Here is an 18,115-nt window from a genome sequence, read left to right as displayed (position 1 = left end):
AAGCCTTGTGTACCGATCGCGTGTGTTGACTTCACTTTGGCCATCTACCATCGCATGTTTGTCTATTAATTTCCCATCCGATACCTTTTTTGTATATTTTTACTGCTCTGAAAACGTTGCATGATTGGGCAGGTGCTAAATGTGTGTGGCCGTCACCCGTTTTCGCCCGCGTGTTGTCTTCTTACGTGAGCTTCCATCAGCTCAACAAACCGTGCCCCACTAAAAGCGTTTCCATTTCACCCTGCTGCGGCGTTAGACCATTGCGTGTAACGGGCTTCCGTTGTGATCTCGTGGCCGATATTTTGCGTAGGTGTTGGCTGGGGAGACCTCACAGGAAGCTCTTAGCTAAAGTTCCCAATCGATCGATCAATCGTAACGTTGAGAGTTTCGATAGGCGTGAAGTAAAGACCAATCACCGATTGTTCGTTTAACGGTAGATCTCTTGACTTGACAATAACCGGAACCGGATCGTGCTCCCTTTTTAGCAACGGAGAAGCGTTCCGTTTTTTTCCCCCCGTATGTGAAGTGTTTTGCTACATCGCTAAGATTTTCTCCCAAGCCTTTTGGGGTTCCACACGCACCTATCGTTTCGTAGTCGACGGATTTCGTGTTTGGGGAAGGTTTCATTTTGACACCTTGTGCTGCGCTATCTCTGGCCGTCCAGTTATGGTTGGCTTTGTGGAGCGGCTAATGTTGCGCCATATTAGGCATTCGCCCGTAGGTGCTAAACGTCCATCATGTTGGTAATGTTGTTATGGGTGATGATGCACCATTCGGTGGCGATAGTTTAAGAGCAAAAGTACCATTAGAAATACCATCCAATCATACACTCTGTTTATGGAGATGCCTATAAGGTCGAGGTTTTTTTTTGTTGGAGAATGGATTTACGAGCACATATTGTACGGTGGTTCCTTCTTTAATTAGTGAACACATCAGTCACAACAGCCGCGACTTACGATCGGGGAAGTTTTACTCTCCAGAAGTAAAGGCGCATCTCTCTAAAAGCGAATGATGCTAGTTTGCTTTATGTTGCACGAGGACGACAACTCGTAAATGTGGACAACGTGTGCCATAAAATTGGCCCACCAAAAAGCACCTTTCGTTGTTTGGCTCAACAAACGGCAGCAGACGTTGATGCAACAGATCGTAAAAAAAGGCAGCCGAAGTAAATGACGGAAACACACCAGCTGCCCTTTTCGCAGTAGCGATAAGGAAAGATGCCGCAGTGGGGACGCATCATCACAATGAAATGGACGGGATAATCGGCGGTTAGTGGCGGTGGCAGTGTGGTGAATGTACGCAAATAAGACCGAACAGGTGACCAGTAACGTACGTGTTTCTGTTGCAGACTGTGTAATTATCTGTAAGCAAACCCGGCGATAGCGCGCAACCTGCCAAAAGCTGATTATTGCACCACGGGTTTTGCATCTGTGTGTATGTTCTTTCGGATGGGTGATGATATTGGGTCATTAGAAGAATTTTTATGTCCAATTACTAGAACGTACCACAGTTTGTTTTTGGTGCGTATATCATTCTAAATTCGTTCAAATTAATTCACTATTATTTAGAGTGTAACTAACTGCGTTAAACGTCAACAGGAGCCCATTAAAATTATCCCTATCCCGGAATAGCAAACGATCCCCACAATTACCGCCAGTTCGATCAGTTTCCTCCACCCCCAGGAGAGGGATTTCTGTTTTCGATTTAACGTGTGCTAAATAATTCCACCAAAATGGAAACTAATGTTTGACCATTTTGTGGACAACCGAAAATGTATCCTAATGAGGCATTTTGGTTGGATGCATCCACAAAACCTCAACTCAGCAGCTGTTTCCGATTGAGTGTGAAAATTAATGTCAACGGTGAGGATAATAAGCCAACGGGGCAAGGTGCTGCAATTCCATTAACTCTCCCTAGCTTTTTGTCACATGACTAACGCCTCTTCTCTTCTTTATCCCTGCCATGTAGCGATTGTAGCCATTATCCTTGATTACGGCAGATAATCTGACCATCCGAATTATTTGCGAGAAGAGAGTCCCCAAACATCCAACACATATGCGGGAATGGGAATTATGTTTTAGTTGTTAGCAATTAACTTCTTACCAGCCTAAGCACCCAACAACTCCCCGACGCAATGGTGGTGCAATAGTTGTGGTTTAGTGCTGTTGCCGGTTTATTCAAAATTTGTCGACTGAAATGTTTTGAGGTTATTTCAGAGCAAACAGGAGGGAGCTGTGATAGTAGATATTTATCCGCCAAAAAGGATTAGCAAACGTTCATGTGTATTTTTGGGCTAGGGAGGTTCAACTACATAATTGATAGACTTCTAGCGTAGTGTTGTTTTATATTTTTACCAACAACAATGTGACCCGAGAACAACGATTCAGATAGCGGCTGCCAAACAAAAAAACATCGCGTTACACAATTTTCGGTGCATTTGTGAATATCTGTGGTCACTGTCGTTCCAACCCCAATAACAAATGCTACGATCACACGATGCTAGTAGCAGGAATAGCAGCTACGGTTTCCGTTGTCTATAGGGCTTAGAACTGTTCTAATTTATTGTACAATCAAGTGCCAACTACAAAACAATAAGTCAAGTCACAGGACCCATTCGCTGGCGTCATATGGTGATGGCGGCGAATGTTCTGCGCGACTACTCGCATTGTATGCACCGCGAGAGGAATGATATTTATTATCCGCGTCACCAAAGCGGTTGGCGAGAACTTGACGCGCTGTGCAACAGTACAAATACTTTCGATTATTTATAAACGGTCTTAGCACTATTCTGAGGTCTAGTGGTAGGGTGGGACTAAGGAATGATTCTTTTTTCTGGTGGTGAGAAGGGAAAAGGGCTCGCAACACCAACCGATTTGAGGTTGACCGCGAGGGAATGTCAACCTTCGTCTGGCAAGAACTGTCAACGTTTCACATCGACACTCTGTTTTTTTTACGTTGGGTTCTCTCTCTGTTATTCGACCATTCGTAAGAACAAACTAAAGGTGTTTATTGCGTTATTATTTCCTAGAGTAGCCCTTCTTAATTTATTGTAGAGTTAAATAGCCGAAGGGATACAACCTATACAAAATGCCGAAGAATTATTTACGTAGAAACGTATAAAAGTTTCTTTAAAAAGAAAGCCATAAGTTAACTTATACAATAGCTCAAAAGAAATGTAACGTCCCCGCAAAGTCTAGAAGGACACTACTCGATTATGCTGCTCCAATAATTCTGCATCCCTGCTGGGAGCAGCAAATTGGAAACTTCAAACTCTCCATTTCTTGCAGGTCGCTTCGAGATCTTAAGCGCGTGGTAGTAGTACTCTTCTAAAACCCCCGCACACTCACAACTTCGATAGCATGTCCAGATAAATTGGATATTTTAATTTCCCATGTGCGCGTTTGTAATTTATGATATCTTACCCATGCGATCTCGTCTTCCATGTTGTACGGAATCGTGTTCGAATAAGGGTTGGCACACTCTTTGCCCAAAGATAACTCAATTTGCAAACACTTCATCTCCAACATAGTCGCGGTTTTGTTGCGGTTGATATGTGCCAGTTATCCAGTTGCCCCTGTGTCCCGTGCATGCGTGAGGTCGTAACTCGATCGCGCCGTGTTTTCGCGCAGTGGCGTGTATTATGGTCGGGGTCCGTCCACCAGCATCACCACCACCAGATGAGGCCAGATGGGGACGATCGAACATAGCTTTTCAATTAAGTGACGAATGGTTCGGACACTACTTACATCTTACCCTCGAGGCCCTTGTTTGGGAAGGTACAACCCTCCTACTATGTTTAGCCGATCGTCGACTTGGTTGTGGTGGTTTCTTTTCTCTAAACCAGTTCCCCAGCACGCAAACTCATACTATCGATTGGCGATAAGCGGGACATGATCGTGTGAGGTGTTTCGATCGGCCCATATATGCCAAAATATTCGTTGATAAATCAATTTTCACTTAAGTGAATTTCGATCAGAGAAGAAAGGTGGGTTGGTGTTTGAGACCTAATCACAGCATACAGCCAGCCAGATAGTGTACGTAAGCGAATTCCACATCCTTTCGGACGACTTATTGAATTTCAAACAATCAGGCGGTACGCAGAAGTCTCGGCACCTTTTTGCATCACGTTTGGAGTCCAGACACGAACCCTCCAGGTGTGGTGGAATTTTCAAAAGCACTTTTCTGTACCAGTAGGGAATGTTCCGAGGCCAATAATCGTTTAAACAGATTGGAACTTGTAAATTGATTTCATCGAAGGTGATCGAGTTTGATCGTCGTCTCGGGACTAGAGAACGGAAGACATCTTCTCGTCCCTCCCTAGCCTGATGAAGGCAAATGATGGCAAAGTTGGTCTATAATTCCAAACCTACGTGCATAGTGAGCGAACGCGAGTTTGTGCTCTCTGTGCGGTGTTGTGCGGCTCTTTTTTTCCATTTGCCTACCGATCGCATTCGATCGATATGAGTTTTACCTTTCGTAGCAAATCGTAATTTATGGCGTGGCGGTGAATTATCGATCCATTATTTATAGCAACAATCTCACACATGCCCGGACTCATATGGAGAAGGGAGATGTTGTGCTAGCAGCCCTCATCGTGTGTGCGCTTCTTTGCTGCAAAGACAAGCTCTACAGGCCGCAACGACGAACTATAGCTGATGACAACTTTTCCGACCCAATGTATAAATGGTTCTTCTAACAGCAAAAGGTGTGTTTTCTGTAGGCATTTTGGTCCTATTAGAGTGGAACGGTCGGTGGGCTTATAAATTGCTCGTCGAGTGCTATGTATCTCTTCTATGCGATGAGTGATTCAAATGATTATTGTTATGCGCGCGCCCGCACAACACCAAAGATACCGTAGGCGGTCAGAGTGTATATGTGGAGGATCTGCATCTTCCATAACTTCCCATTCGCTTGTTATTGGATAAATGGCGATTTTTCAAGGGAAAAACAAAGCGCGTAATTTTCTGTCGATTAAAGTAAGTACCTAAAACATTTTATTGGACCATTAAACTAGCAGACGATGAAAAGGGAAACCAAGGCCACAAATTTATTTTCTTACGCGACTCACAATTTAACATCCGTCGATGTCGTTCGGTAGGCAAGAGGAGGAGGCAATAACGTGTGGACGACACTACAAACTTTCGCCCTTTGTTTTTTGGGAGATTGTGGGACCTTCTCGGAGAGATTGTGTCACACTATAATTCGATGTAAACATCTTCCGGGCAACTGCCACTGTCTTTTGGATTCGTCCCGCGAGCTGCCCTTAATCAAGGCCAGGCAAAAACAGGCAGAAGAAATCCGACACTGATTAGCCGGCGTGTTTTATTTTTCTCGTGTGCCTTTTTACCAATTAGTATTCGCTCAATACGCGGGAATGCTTGTGTGACGTTCCGAGTGCAAGCTATTACCGTCGTGACGCGTCTAAAAGCGAAAAGGCCCAATCACAACATTGCTCTGTCCCTTCATTTGGAAGACACGGCTGTCGGTTAGTCGAAGATATGTGGCCCTCCCGCCGTGTGTGGTGATCGAATGGGCAACGATCGAAAGTGGAGAAAGGTATCGTGTTACCGCGGAAAATCCAATGGTCCAACAGTCCCGAAACAGGTGAGAATACCCTTCACCAGAAAATAGGAACAGACAGTTGGGGTGGGTTTACATGTATCTCTTAAAAAAAAGTACAAACTGTCAGCGTGTTTCTTCCGAAAGCTCTGCCTGCAACAAAACAATGGAAAATACGACGTTAAATTTGATACTTCATTTTCCGTCAGGAAATTGTGTGAGGAAGAACAGTAGTGTGCTGTTGGGGACGACTTTCTTCACGGTGGCCCATCAATCAGTCAGCGAGTATAGGAGCTTTGCTATGTTGGGGGTCGTATCATTGCCTTCTCACATGGGTCGTTACATTGCCTTGTCACATGGGATGCCCTTTTGTTTTGGTACATTCTATGGTTAGTTAGTAGCGAGTTACGAGTTACCGCGACTAACAAGACGTCGTGTGCGTCGTACGTGATTCTAGATTAGCACGAGATAGATACGTTTACTTAAAACAAATATTGCCATCAAGTAGTCTTATAAAGCCTCAACCAGTCCGGTCGTCCAATGAGGTTATGTTTGAGGATTAGCAGCACAACACAGTCCAATGAGGTTATGTCTGAGGATTAGCAGCACAACACAGTAGTATACTCCCAACAGAGAGCCTATGCGCAATAAGTCTCCAGAAGCGGTTGAGATTGTTTGTCGAAACTTCGTTAACCTTCGCCTACATTCAGCAATGTCTTATCCCCTCACCTGTGCAGTGTACACCCCTGTGGATATGGCCAAACTCATGATAACACGTGTGTCGTGTGTCTCCTATTCCGACTTCCAAAGTTCGCTTTATCTTATCAGTAAGCAGCTCTCCGAAAAGAACATTGAGAAATGCGCCAAACGGGTAGCGACGTCCTTGGCAAAACTTTTCCCCAAAATGAAACACTTTGTGGCAGATTTTAGGGCATGAAGGTGAAACCTTCATTAGGTAAAACTTTGCCTTCAGCGCTTCATCGACAGTGTGACATGACAATCTGGCTGAACACATGAGGATTTCATTACTTATGCATCTTGATCGCTTTTCGCTTTTGTTTATCAAACTTTCAGAAGTGATTAACGTATGCGAATAAAAAATGCGACAAATTAACAGAGAAACAAGAAGAGAAGGCCCTTACATGGACTCCCATTAGGGACAACAAATTAATTCGTAATTTATTACAATCCTTCGGTATGTGTGTGTATACAGTTTTCCGCTATTGGCAAACAAAGTTTGCAAGGTTTTTCTCACGCGTTTTTTTCATATTATTGTTGTACCGATTGGGATCGTTCTTTCCTCTCGGTGCTTGTGTGCAAACTAGCCGCTGGACGTGTAGTGGTGTAAGATTCAACTTCGGTTGAGTGGGTACGGAATGCGAACATATTCCGCCGAACTCCCCGAAGCAAATAATTGCATTTGCAACAAATTTTCCAGGCAAATTAATTTCACGTCTCTGTCCTCTACCTCCAGCATGCTATTTCAATCACCAATGTAGTACAAATTATTGACCCGGGCCAGGGAGACCCTCCGAGCGTCAAACTCTGTTGCGCTGGGTAGCAGTGAAGGAGATGCCAACATGAATGTAACTTCCAATCGGGTCACCATTGCGGATGGGGACCTGTGTGGCGTACGCTCTCAATAATAGCTACAAGCAGATTGCGATTGCAGTTTTGTTGATGCGAGTTTTTCGGAGGGAATAGAGTCAGTCGTAACAGTTTGTCAGTGGTGTGCCCTTAGGTACAGAGTACACTGGTATAGTTGGACTGGTGAAATATGTTTCCATGAATGAAATGATGGTCCCCCGAAGGATGAAGTTATTAATTTTCATATGGTGGCAAACGAGAATTTTGGTTGGTGGGAGTGCAGAGATAGATGACTTTGATAAATATGATACCCTCGTATGGCGGGATGGTACCACATATGTATTCACTAGTTGCATTTCGGTATGAGCAACAGACTCAATAGAACATATGAAGCATAACAAAGAGTGTTTTGCATGTGCGCGATACTACGGTTAGAGGCCGAAACGCTGGAGGCAAGCAATCTGCATTTACTGAGAATTGAATTAAAGAGTGCATGTGTCCCATGTAAGCAACTACTGCGGCAGATGATGAAGTTCTTTATCGTTGTTGCGCGGTTTCCACCGGGAGGTGTAATAAACCACCGGATTATTAGATTAGATAGGATTTATAATGTGAACCAATATGAACATTACGGTACATGACTTCAATGTTTTCTTGGCTTATCGGAGGTTTTTTTGGGTCACCGCGAAAAAGGTGTGTAACCTTTTGTAAGAAGATAAGCCGATACTACTTATCTCGCAAGAAGCATTAACAGAAGTTGAGACATTGACAGATGATCATAGAGATTGCCAAATATGTCTGTTTACATTACTTACAAGTGTTACGGGGCATGTGAGAGATCAGAGTAAGACTTCATTCAAGACAAATGGATCTAATAAAAGTCGTCTATTGTAATAAACGATAAAGCAACAAGCTTAATCTTTATATCTGTACTTTTCAATTACACTCCATCCGGTAAAACTATAAAAATAAGAAAACTCTCACGACTATCTACGGAGACGCAACGCAGGCCTTGCATCAAGCGCAAGAACTCCCCATTCCGAAATGTTCCCAATATGGTTCATTTCTTTGTCCCAGCAGAAGAAGGAACCCCTTCCAGACGGAGAAATTGAAACAACAATCCTATTAAGATGATGTGATATCGCCCCCATTTGGGAGTGTGGTGGGTCCGTCGTGGTACCACCCGAATTGATGGCCATTCCAAAAAATAATGCGTCAATCTACCATCCTCTAGCGCACGTGAAACGAACAACCACTTGACAAGTACTGTTTGGGGTGGGCTAGAAAATAATCTTCCCATTTCGGGGACACGATGCTTTTGTTTCCTTCTCATGTAAGACTTGTTAAACGTGCGGTGGACTGGTTGGAAGAAGATGCATCTGGCCGACTGGGACGTGGAGTGTTGTTAAAGGGTCACATTTACACATTTGACTCTAGCGGTGATGCTCCGTCACTTAATGTCTTCTATTCATATGGAAATTCAATTGTAGCGTTCCCTATGTCCCGTACACCGTGCGGCGAGTATGTGTGTGTGCGTGTGTGTCGGTGATGGGAAATAAAGGGGAACCTAACGTCCCGGAACTCCAATCACCACACCGCTTTCGAGTATTGCTCTTCGTCGTCAACTCGATAAAATATTCAATCTCACACTCTTCAAGGAACCGCGTACCGACCGAGGTATCTCCTTAACAGAATACATTCTGATGGCCCTGCACCTTGGAGAACCCGGCCAGAAGGAGAGGAAAGAAACACGATCGTATAATACATCTGTCATCGTCAATAAATGCGTGGTGGTTTCGTGTGAGAGAACGATTCTCGACCATTACCATCGAACCCAATCATAAGCACCATCACACAACCCCATCAATACTAATTGAGAGCAATGTTTTTGATATCACCAAGGCGAACGACCCATACGTCCAATTTGGTTTCCCGCCGTGGTCATAATGTCGCGTGAAGAATGCCGAAACCTTTTCGCCGGACGCTAAGACACTTTTCAATTGGGCATGATGGTGCTGATGATTTTAATAGCGTACGATCGAGCTTCGTAGCGGACATTGCAGGGAGGCGCCAACAATGTTTGTGAACATAATAAATCTCTTCCAATACAGGGTGCCCATTTCCTTCAATTGTCTCCGATGTGCGTGGTTCTTTATCTTGCAACCTCATTTGACTCGAACTTCCTTGTCAAACAATTAAAAGCGAAAAACACAATATGAATCGTTCATGTATTAATCTATTAATTGATCGGAAGCCGTTTGGAATGGTTGCATCGTACTTTCTCCCTTCACGAAGGAATCATTACGTGCCGGTTAATGCATGTCAGGAAGGAAAGACGGAAGTTTTCACAAATCTTCCCCTATCGCAGGTTTCAACATGCTCGATCGGTCGATCTTCTGGGTTCGACAAAGGAGAAAATCATAATGAATCGATGTTTCGGAGCGAAGGTTACATTCAGAGATCCAAACTAAAGACTTGGAACCGTTTGTTTTTACCGAATCAATAGCTGACACTAATTGACGTTTCTTTTTTTCTTCGTTGCTTCACAGGCTCATGTGGTGGCTGCGTTCGAGCAGAGTCTTTCAAATATGACCCACAGACTGCAGTCGCTTACGGCCACGACGGAGAAGAAGGTACGTTTTTGTTTAGAAAGCGACAAGATGCGAGCGTGATCGTTGTGTATTAATGTTTTTTTTGTTCGTTCTCTTAACAGGATAGCGAAATATTGGACATGCGCCAAACGATAGAGCTGCTGCGGAAGCAATCGATCCAGGCCGGTTTAACTACCGCCCATATGCAGAGTATGGGCGTACAAGTTAATGGGCAGGTCAACGGAACGGCGGTAAGTATCTCTTAACACTCGCAGTCCTTCAACACCTGCATTTACTAATGAAGCATTATCATCTCTACCTTCAGATCGCAGCTGAGCAGACGAAAACGACGACGACCGGCACTGCCAACAAAGCGGTAGCATCTAATGCTACCGGTTCGGCGACATCGGTGCCGGCCGGTGCAGAAATGCAACGGCACCATAGTTCCGATTCTATGTGCTCGTTGAATTCGGTCAGTTCCGGCTGCTCTGCCCAGGACAAGAGCAAACAGAAGAAGAAGGGATGGCTCCGAAGCTCGTTTACCAAAGCCTTTTCGCGCAATGCCAAAATCTCCAAAACCAATCGCCACGTTACGGCGGGTAGCAACAACAATGGATCGACGGCAGGTACGGTGACGGATAGTGGTAACCATCATCATCATCATCACCACCATCATCATCACCATGGGTCAGTGTTGGAGAATGGAGCAAGCAGCACCACAACGACCATGGGTCCATTGAATGGTGTTGGTAGTCTGAAACAACCGGGAATTCCACCACCACCAGGTGCCGGTCTGCCACCTCCTTCACCAACCAAAGGTAGTCCGCATAAGACGGTGACCGTTATTGACAATGGTAAGTGTGTTCGTATAAGCATGTGTTGCAAAACCCTTCATTAACCATCTACCTTACCTTCATTCAACAGCCAAACCAGTCGATGCCATCGAGCTGAATGGAAACCCCGTGGTGGAAGATCTCAAGAAGCAGCTGCGCGAAAAGGATCTCGTGCTTACCGATATCAGGCTGGAAGCGCTCAGCTCAGCATCACAGCTTGAAAGCCTGAAAGATACGGTGATGAAGATGCGCCAGGAAATGATGAACCTCAAGCAGAACAATGAAAGATTGCAGCGGCTCGTAACGACCCGCTCGCTGGCCGGAAGTGAGGTATCACTCGGTCCCGTCAGTCCGAGCGGTTCAATCGGAGAACCACGCCGTTACAGTTTGGCTGCCGATAATGGTATGGGTAGAGCTCCACTAGAGCTACCCCAGAATCTGGACGAAACGGAAGAAGACAATATCCCACCGGCGCCCGCTCCGGAACCACCGCCAGCACCGCTCAGTCCAGCCATTATCGCCGAACTTTCGCCCACGATCGAGCGTGCAGCGATGGTAAACGAGATTCTCACAACACCCGCCGAAGACGTGGCTGATCCGGTCGATGGGAAGAAGATTTCCATCGCCGTTTACCTCGGACAGCCGGAATCCTTCCCGAAGTACGCGGAAGAGATGAACGAATGTGATAACTACTACCACTCATCGCCGGACGATGAGCTGGGTGGCGAGAAGTCGGAAGCAAACGGTGAGAAAGGACCGAAATCGTCCTCGTTCTCCATCGGAAATGGTGTGGAGACGAACGAGTTTGTCATTGCGTACACGTACATCTCGGGCAAAACGACCTGGCAAAATCTGGACTATATCGTGCGCAAAACGTTCAAGGACTATCTATCGCGGATCGATCCGGGAACGAATCTGGGCCTGAATACGGATTCCATCACGTCGTATCATCTTGGAGAGGCTAAACGTGGCCCGGAGATGGGATTTCCGGAGCTGCTGCCGTGCGGATACATTATCGGCAATGTAAAGACGCTGTACATATGTCTGCAGGGTGTCGGAAGCCTTGCGTTTGATAGTTTGATCCTACGCAACATTGTTCATCGGTACATTTCGCTGTTGACGGAGCATCGGCGATTGATTCTTTGTGGACCAAGCGGTACGGGAAAATCGTACCTAGCGCGCAAACTCGCCGAATTTCTTGTGGCAAGAGCTGGTCGTGATAATCCAATTGAAGCTATTGCTACGTTCAAGTATGTTGCCTTACCTTAAGACATGTTTTTGAAGATCATTTTTTCTCATATGATTTCTTCTGTCCCCATACATAGTGTCGATCATAAGTCTTCAAAGGAACTGCAGCAATATCTTGGTCATATCGCTGAACAGGCCTCGATGTCCAATGGAGCAGCAGAAGAACTACCAGCGGTAATTATTCTGGACAATCTCCACCATGCTTCGGCCTTGGGGGATGTGTTTTCGTGTCTGCTTAGTGCCACAGCCGCCAAGCTACCGTGCATCATAGGAACGATGTCACAAGCGACGTGCAACACGACTAACCTACAACTTCACCACAACTTCCGATGGGTAAGTATCGATGCAGTGTTTGACAAATCTGAACATAATTTACTGTTCGTATTTAAACTCCCATTTACAGGTTCTTACGGCGAACCATATGGAACCGGTGAAAGGATTCTTGGGTCGATTCTTGCGTCGTAAGGTGTTTTCCGTGGAGTTGCACAACCAGCAACAGCAGCCACAGCTCGAGAAAGTGTTGAAATGGTTGCCAACCGTCTGGCAACACATTAACAGCTTCCTCGAGACACACAGTTCCAGCGATGTTACGATCGGTCCACGATTGTTCCTGTCCTGTCCGATGAATCTACCCGATTCGCAGGTATGGTTCACGGACGTTTGGAACTATCATTTGGCACCATATCTGATGGACGCCGTCCGGGAGGGTGTTCAGCTGTACGGTCGTCGAGGTGGTGCATGGGTTGATCCCTGTACGTACATTCGCGAAACGTACCCGTGGCCAGTCGGTCCGACGACGGTACCACAGCTCCGTCAAATTACGGCCGATGACGTTGGGCTGGAGGCAAGCGCACCAGGAAATTCGGAAAATCAAGATCCTCTGTTAAATATGCTGATGCGTCTGCAGGAAGCAGCCAACTACAATGGCAATGCGGAGCAAGACTCTGATTGTGCTAGTTTAGATTCGAACATGACGCACGATAGTTCGGCTGGTGCGGAGTAAGTTTGACCTCAAAAAGGACGAGGATAGACGCAGTAGAACACCAACCAGAAATTGATGTATCGCAAGAATTAATTCACATACACCATAACTTGGAAGATGATACACCACAAAGTAACACACACCAAAACAAGATAGCAGAGTTAACGATGTGTAAACTCGAAAAAGTGTATATTTACACAGCAGGAGCAACTTTTTATGGCTTATGGGATTTTTCATAAGCCTAGCGAAACGAAACAGTCGCCATGAAGAACACGAACAAACAGGAAATGAATGCTGCCTGTGGATTAAAATAATCTACCCTCTTTGTGACCAACAACAACACCCAAATACAAGGTTGCAGTTCATTCTTTGTTGCCGCTGCCTGCAATCAGTAGCGGTAAGGAAATTCAACTGTATCCTACCCACCCTCCCCACACACAGTGACACGAGGTGGAGGCGCGAAAAAGGCTATTAATTAATTTCACTCCAATGGTCCAATTGGTGGGGCCACCGATAAGGTAATATTGATGAAATTGCAGTGTACATACATGCGTGCAGGTAAACCAAAACGCGCTTCTCTGTTCCCATAACCATCACAGCGTGTGAGTGTCTATGGAATGGAAGAAAAACGTGTCATCATTTCGATCGTCATTATTAAGCCTCATTAACGCAAGTGAAGCCATTAAATTAATTAACCGAGCCGAAGGTGTGTGGTATGTGGTTGATGGTATGAGCGGTAGAAAAAATCAGGACCAAAACAAAACAAAAAAGCTGGACGATCCCAAATCAGAACACCGGCATACATTACCCTCACGTTTCGTAGGTTTATTCGGCAGGTGTGTGTGTGTGTGAGTAAAAGTCGAGCTATACGAGTGTGGCACCAATTTTGTGATATCAATTTCACACGTGAGTTGTACATGGTCATGCTAGTAAAAGTGCCAGCTAATTACTTATTCCACGAATCAAATCATGGCAAAAAAGAGCTTTGCCAGTAGCGTGTATGCGTCAAAGTGTGTAGTGTAAAGGAACCGAACCCGACGCCTATCGACGATCAACTCTGCAAGTGCGTAGAGCGCACTCTACTGGTGGGTTTCGGAAACAGCGCGAACGTGTAATGCGCGTTGCATACCAGCAAGGGGCAAACTGATTAAACGTCAGTGGAGAATTTTTCCGCTGCGCTACGAATTCAAACGTGTGGAAAATTGATCGTGTTTGATCTCGATCAGGGAAAGCAACCCTCGTGGGGTGAGAATTTTGCATTGATTGTAGTGAAAGTAAAATGATGGCGACTGAATTTTGTGCGTGTGTAATAGTTAAACGAAATTTAATGAAAATACTGCCTGCATTGAAAGGGATCCGCCGCGCGGTACACACGCACTCCAACCAAAAATGCGTTCAACGGAAACAATAATTGAATTGTGAGAGAATTTTGAAACGACCATTCACACCTGCGTGTACATTTAATTTGTACCGGTTTGTTGAATGTATGTAACTCGACCATAAGCTTAAGGATTGTGAGATAAAACAAAGCACATCACAGCATCAGCATTAGTGTATCCATAACATTTCCCATTACTTTGGTACCACGTAGGTGCACTGTGTTTTTGTGCGCTGTTGTGGGTTTTTTGGATGTGCGTATTTTGGGTTTGTTTACACAAAGCAAGTAAAGGCGTGTAAGTGAAGATTGTGTGCAGCTAGAAAATGCAGCAATTGTGTATGAGAAGAAAACGAGTTTTCTTTTGTAAATAGTTAGTAACTCGTAAGCGTATCCGGTATCCTTTAACGATAAATGACTCTCCTTTACATACACTATTCACATGTTAGTTTCAAGCAGTATCATACGAAGGTAAAACTATCTATCATAATCAATCGCGCGTACGTTTCATCTCTAGCTAGTGTATGAAATTTAGTCCTTAACAATTCTTCGTAAGGAATCGTGTAAAAACAACAACAAAAGTGCTAACTTTACAACATAACAGTTAAACAATTCCCCGTTTCCCCGCTATTCTCGTGTATCTCTTCCCGTGTATTTGTTAACCAAAACTCGTTCGATTGTTTGTCGCTTCTAAAGCTTTAATCTACTCGCCCTTTTTGTCCCACTGGAAGAGAAGATATGTACTTGCGTGTGAACGACACGTAAGGACATGTTGTTCTTTTTCACCCTACTTAAACCATCTCGATGCATGGTTACAATGTTTTGCGATCCATGTTTTGTAACATAGTGTAGTATAATTAGTTTCGCACGTTTCTTTTGCGTTTTGCGATCAGTTTTGTTCGCGAGTACGTAGATGTATTTCTGCTTCTTCGGGTCGCTTACTTTTCACGCACTTACCTTCCTTCCATCATTCGCGGATAATCATCAAGCAAACAACCAAACGATATTACACTCATACAACTCGTGATAAAAAAATGAAACTGAGAATATAACTAAAACTAAAATGGAATAATACAAACGAAGGAAGAAGCTCGACCCGACCGTTGCTACAATAATGATAAAACACACACAAAACTCTCCCTTCAGTAAACATATACAACACAGTGTTTAAGTGGCCATGAATGCAACATTTAACTTTATCAAACAAATAATACAACAAAAATGGAAAAATCGAAAAAAGACACACACGCATAAACGTCAAACTTTCTTAAATAAAACAAATGAAAAAAAAAATTACAATTACGGGAAGGAGTGATAATACAGTGAAGGTGAGACGGACACTAACAATGGAAAGGCAAGAAGCGAAACAAGAAGCATAACTCAATCGAACAACACTGCGCGGTAAACTAAGGAAACAATTTATTGATAACGTGAACTTCAATAAACGAAAAACAGCTATTAAATTATTAAAGAAAAAAAATAAGCGAATGAAAGTTCTTGAGATCGGTGATGAAATGATAATATCACAGTGAAAAGTTGAAAAGGAGTTGGCGTTAGTGTTGTGAAATTCTTCTATCAACTTTTTCCAAGGGAGATTTAGGGAGCTGTTTAAAGGTAAGGCTTTTACATTGTGCTTCTAATAACTAAAACAAAGCATAATACATTTCTACTAATAATTTCATTCCATTCTGCGTGATCTACTGTCTATAAATCTATATATAAAATCTATAAATTTTCCAATCTCCTAAGGAGAGGCGGATCCCGTTTCATATTCATTTGGCTAGTTTGGGTATGTGCACATGTATTCCGATTCAACTCATGTGTATCAAACGTTTCGTCTCAACTAATTTTTGTTTCAACTCACTGGCACATTTTCGTTTCAATTCACGTATTTACTCACCACTCATGAGTGAGTAAAATGATCGATCCTTAGCTTCTACGTTTATGCCGGGTTTTTTTATGACTCCGAAATGAGTCGTTAAACGAGCTGATTCCTAATATTCTGAATTGACTCACTAAAAAGAGCTGTTATTTTCATCTCTAGTTTCTACCCTGTGTAACTTTGTTAAATTTTGCATCACTGCAAATCCATTATTGGGAACCCTTCAATCTACATACATCTTCAATCAAAGATCGAAGATACTATCGGATGTTATCTTCTCTCACACCATCATCCTGTGTTGCCGATGTGTCCGTTTCTGCTACCAAAAATGTGTACGGAACCGGAAAAGGATTTCGATGACAAAAGCAGATAAAAATCGGAATGTTTCGCTCCGTTTAAGCATCTTACGTATGGGTGGCACGTACCAACCGCAAGAGGTCTCACTTTCGCTACCTTTTCCGGATCCTACAGTTCCTCCCTGTTGTCGCCGTATGGTGGTTTAGCTTACCGAGACACATTGGTTCAAGAACGGATCCAACGAAACCTTCGTTTTTGTTTCGGTTCAAAAGTGACCAAAGACCAGCATGACAAAAAAACCGGAAAACGGATAATCCAAAAACCAATATTCCGATTGTCAATGCGTTATTAGAATTAATGAACTCTAACTAGAAAAAGGGATGCTCCATATTGTGGTAATAGGGTTGGGGATGATGATGATGATGGTTTTCACAACAGGCCTCCTTCAACTTTTTCTACATTCGATTTCATTCTGATCCTGAGTGTGGCGCCTAACAGATCCTTTTTTCCCACTTTCCTCTCAAAAACCACAAACGCAAGAAAGCAACATACCAATCAGATTATCGATTATCCTACCCATCGATTCCGGGCACTCCGGGGAGGGGGTGTATAAATGTATACTGGCCACAAAACCGCCAACGGCCTCTCATACACTTTTTTTTGTTTTTTCCTTGTTTTTATGTGTGAGTAAAGCTTCGGGGTTTTTTTTTGTGTTCGACTCAATCCCGAATCCTTGCTTCATCAGTCGTCTATGCTCCATGGACGACGTTAGGAAGAACATAAAGAGAGGGTTTCTCCCAGGCAATTCCAGACATTGCCCCATACCTTGTACTTCAAGCATTGAAACAAACTGCCTTCGCACCGAAATGAAAGGGGACATTTTCTGTTTTCTAAATATAATTAAATCGTAATTAAATTTTAATGGATTGGTAATTATTTCAATTATTTCGACGTAAAAACAGCTGAGCCACCATGCATCCCGACTCGGGTGGTCGATTTCGAGCTCGCCGACGACTGTTGCTGCTATATCTCCAGGGGTGTAGTTACTGACGGATGATGGCGACGAGAACTACTGGACGTGAGGAATGTGGCCTAGATTTCAAGCTACTACAGCCTTCGGTACGTTCGTATGGTTCCGTACAATCCGTCCAAAGAAATAAAGCAGCATAGGATTTGGGGAGCATGTTTCTGTCCGATCTTTAGCTGTTGGCATCGAGATGAGAACACCCGGGATATACTTCCGGATAGAGAGTGGAAATGGTAAAGGAAGGAAATTCATTTTAGGGCAGATGAAATCGACTGAAGCGGGAATTTAATTCATTCTTTAATGGAATATTCTTCTTCGTCGGGCCAACAAAAAAAAAGCATTGAAAAATTCTGCGTCTGTTTGCCCGAATTCTAGACATCCTGTTTAACTGGAAGATTTGGTGTGCACTTTCCAGATGCCTTAGCCTATTCTCCAACAGCGAAAGCATTCGTGGTTACATATTCTGTTAAATTTTACACCGTTTGTCGTTGGTTTGCCAGCAGCTCGAAAACGCGGGATGATGTTTTGTTTGGGAAATAACCTTCAAAAAACGCCTCCCTATTTTGCAACGGTCATGAAGGTAGAGAAGAGGAAGATCATTTTGTACGGCACGGACGGATCGCTCGATTATAATATTCATTCAAATTTAAAGCGAATGCAAATGCGAGTTGCTGATTAAATATTAATAAAAATGGAGCAGGAGAATTTTTGGGGGCCGGACTACCACTCACCCC

General features: G+C 43.9%; 1 protein-coding gene across 1 annotated transcript in view; it reads left to right on the top strand.

Moving 5' to 3' along the window:
- The window catches only part of LOC125763362 (protein sickie-like), a 52,594-nt gene extending 37,110 nt beyond the window's left edge, over positions 1 to 15,484 (top strand). Inside the window, exons 3-8 of the mRNA XM_049426437.1 lie at positions 9,696 to 9,779; positions 9,860 to 9,988; positions 10,063 to 10,591; positions 10,662 to 11,820; positions 11,896 to 12,151; positions 12,222 to 15,484. Of these exons, the coding sequence (XP_049282394.1) occupies positions 9,696 to 9,779; positions 9,860 to 9,988; positions 10,063 to 10,591; positions 10,662 to 11,820; positions 11,896 to 12,151; positions 12,222 to 12,821 (2,757 nt within the window). The 3' untranslated portion in view covers positions 12,822 to 15,484. The remainder of the gene's footprint in view (positions 1 to 9,695; positions 9,780 to 9,859; positions 9,989 to 10,062; positions 10,592 to 10,661; positions 11,821 to 11,895; positions 12,152 to 12,221) is intronic.
- The last annotated feature ends 2,631 nt before the right edge of the window (positions 15,485 to 18,115 follow it).

The sequence above is a fragment of the Anopheles funestus genome, chromosome 2RL (genome assembly GCF_943734845.2).
Source record: "Anopheles funestus chromosome 2RL, idAnoFuneDA-416_04, whole genome shotgun sequence".
Classification (NCBI taxonomy): Eukaryota; Metazoa; Arthropoda; class Insecta; order Diptera; family Culicidae; genus Anopheles; species Anopheles funestus.
This window is presented reverse-complemented; position numbering and strand designations above follow the sequence as displayed.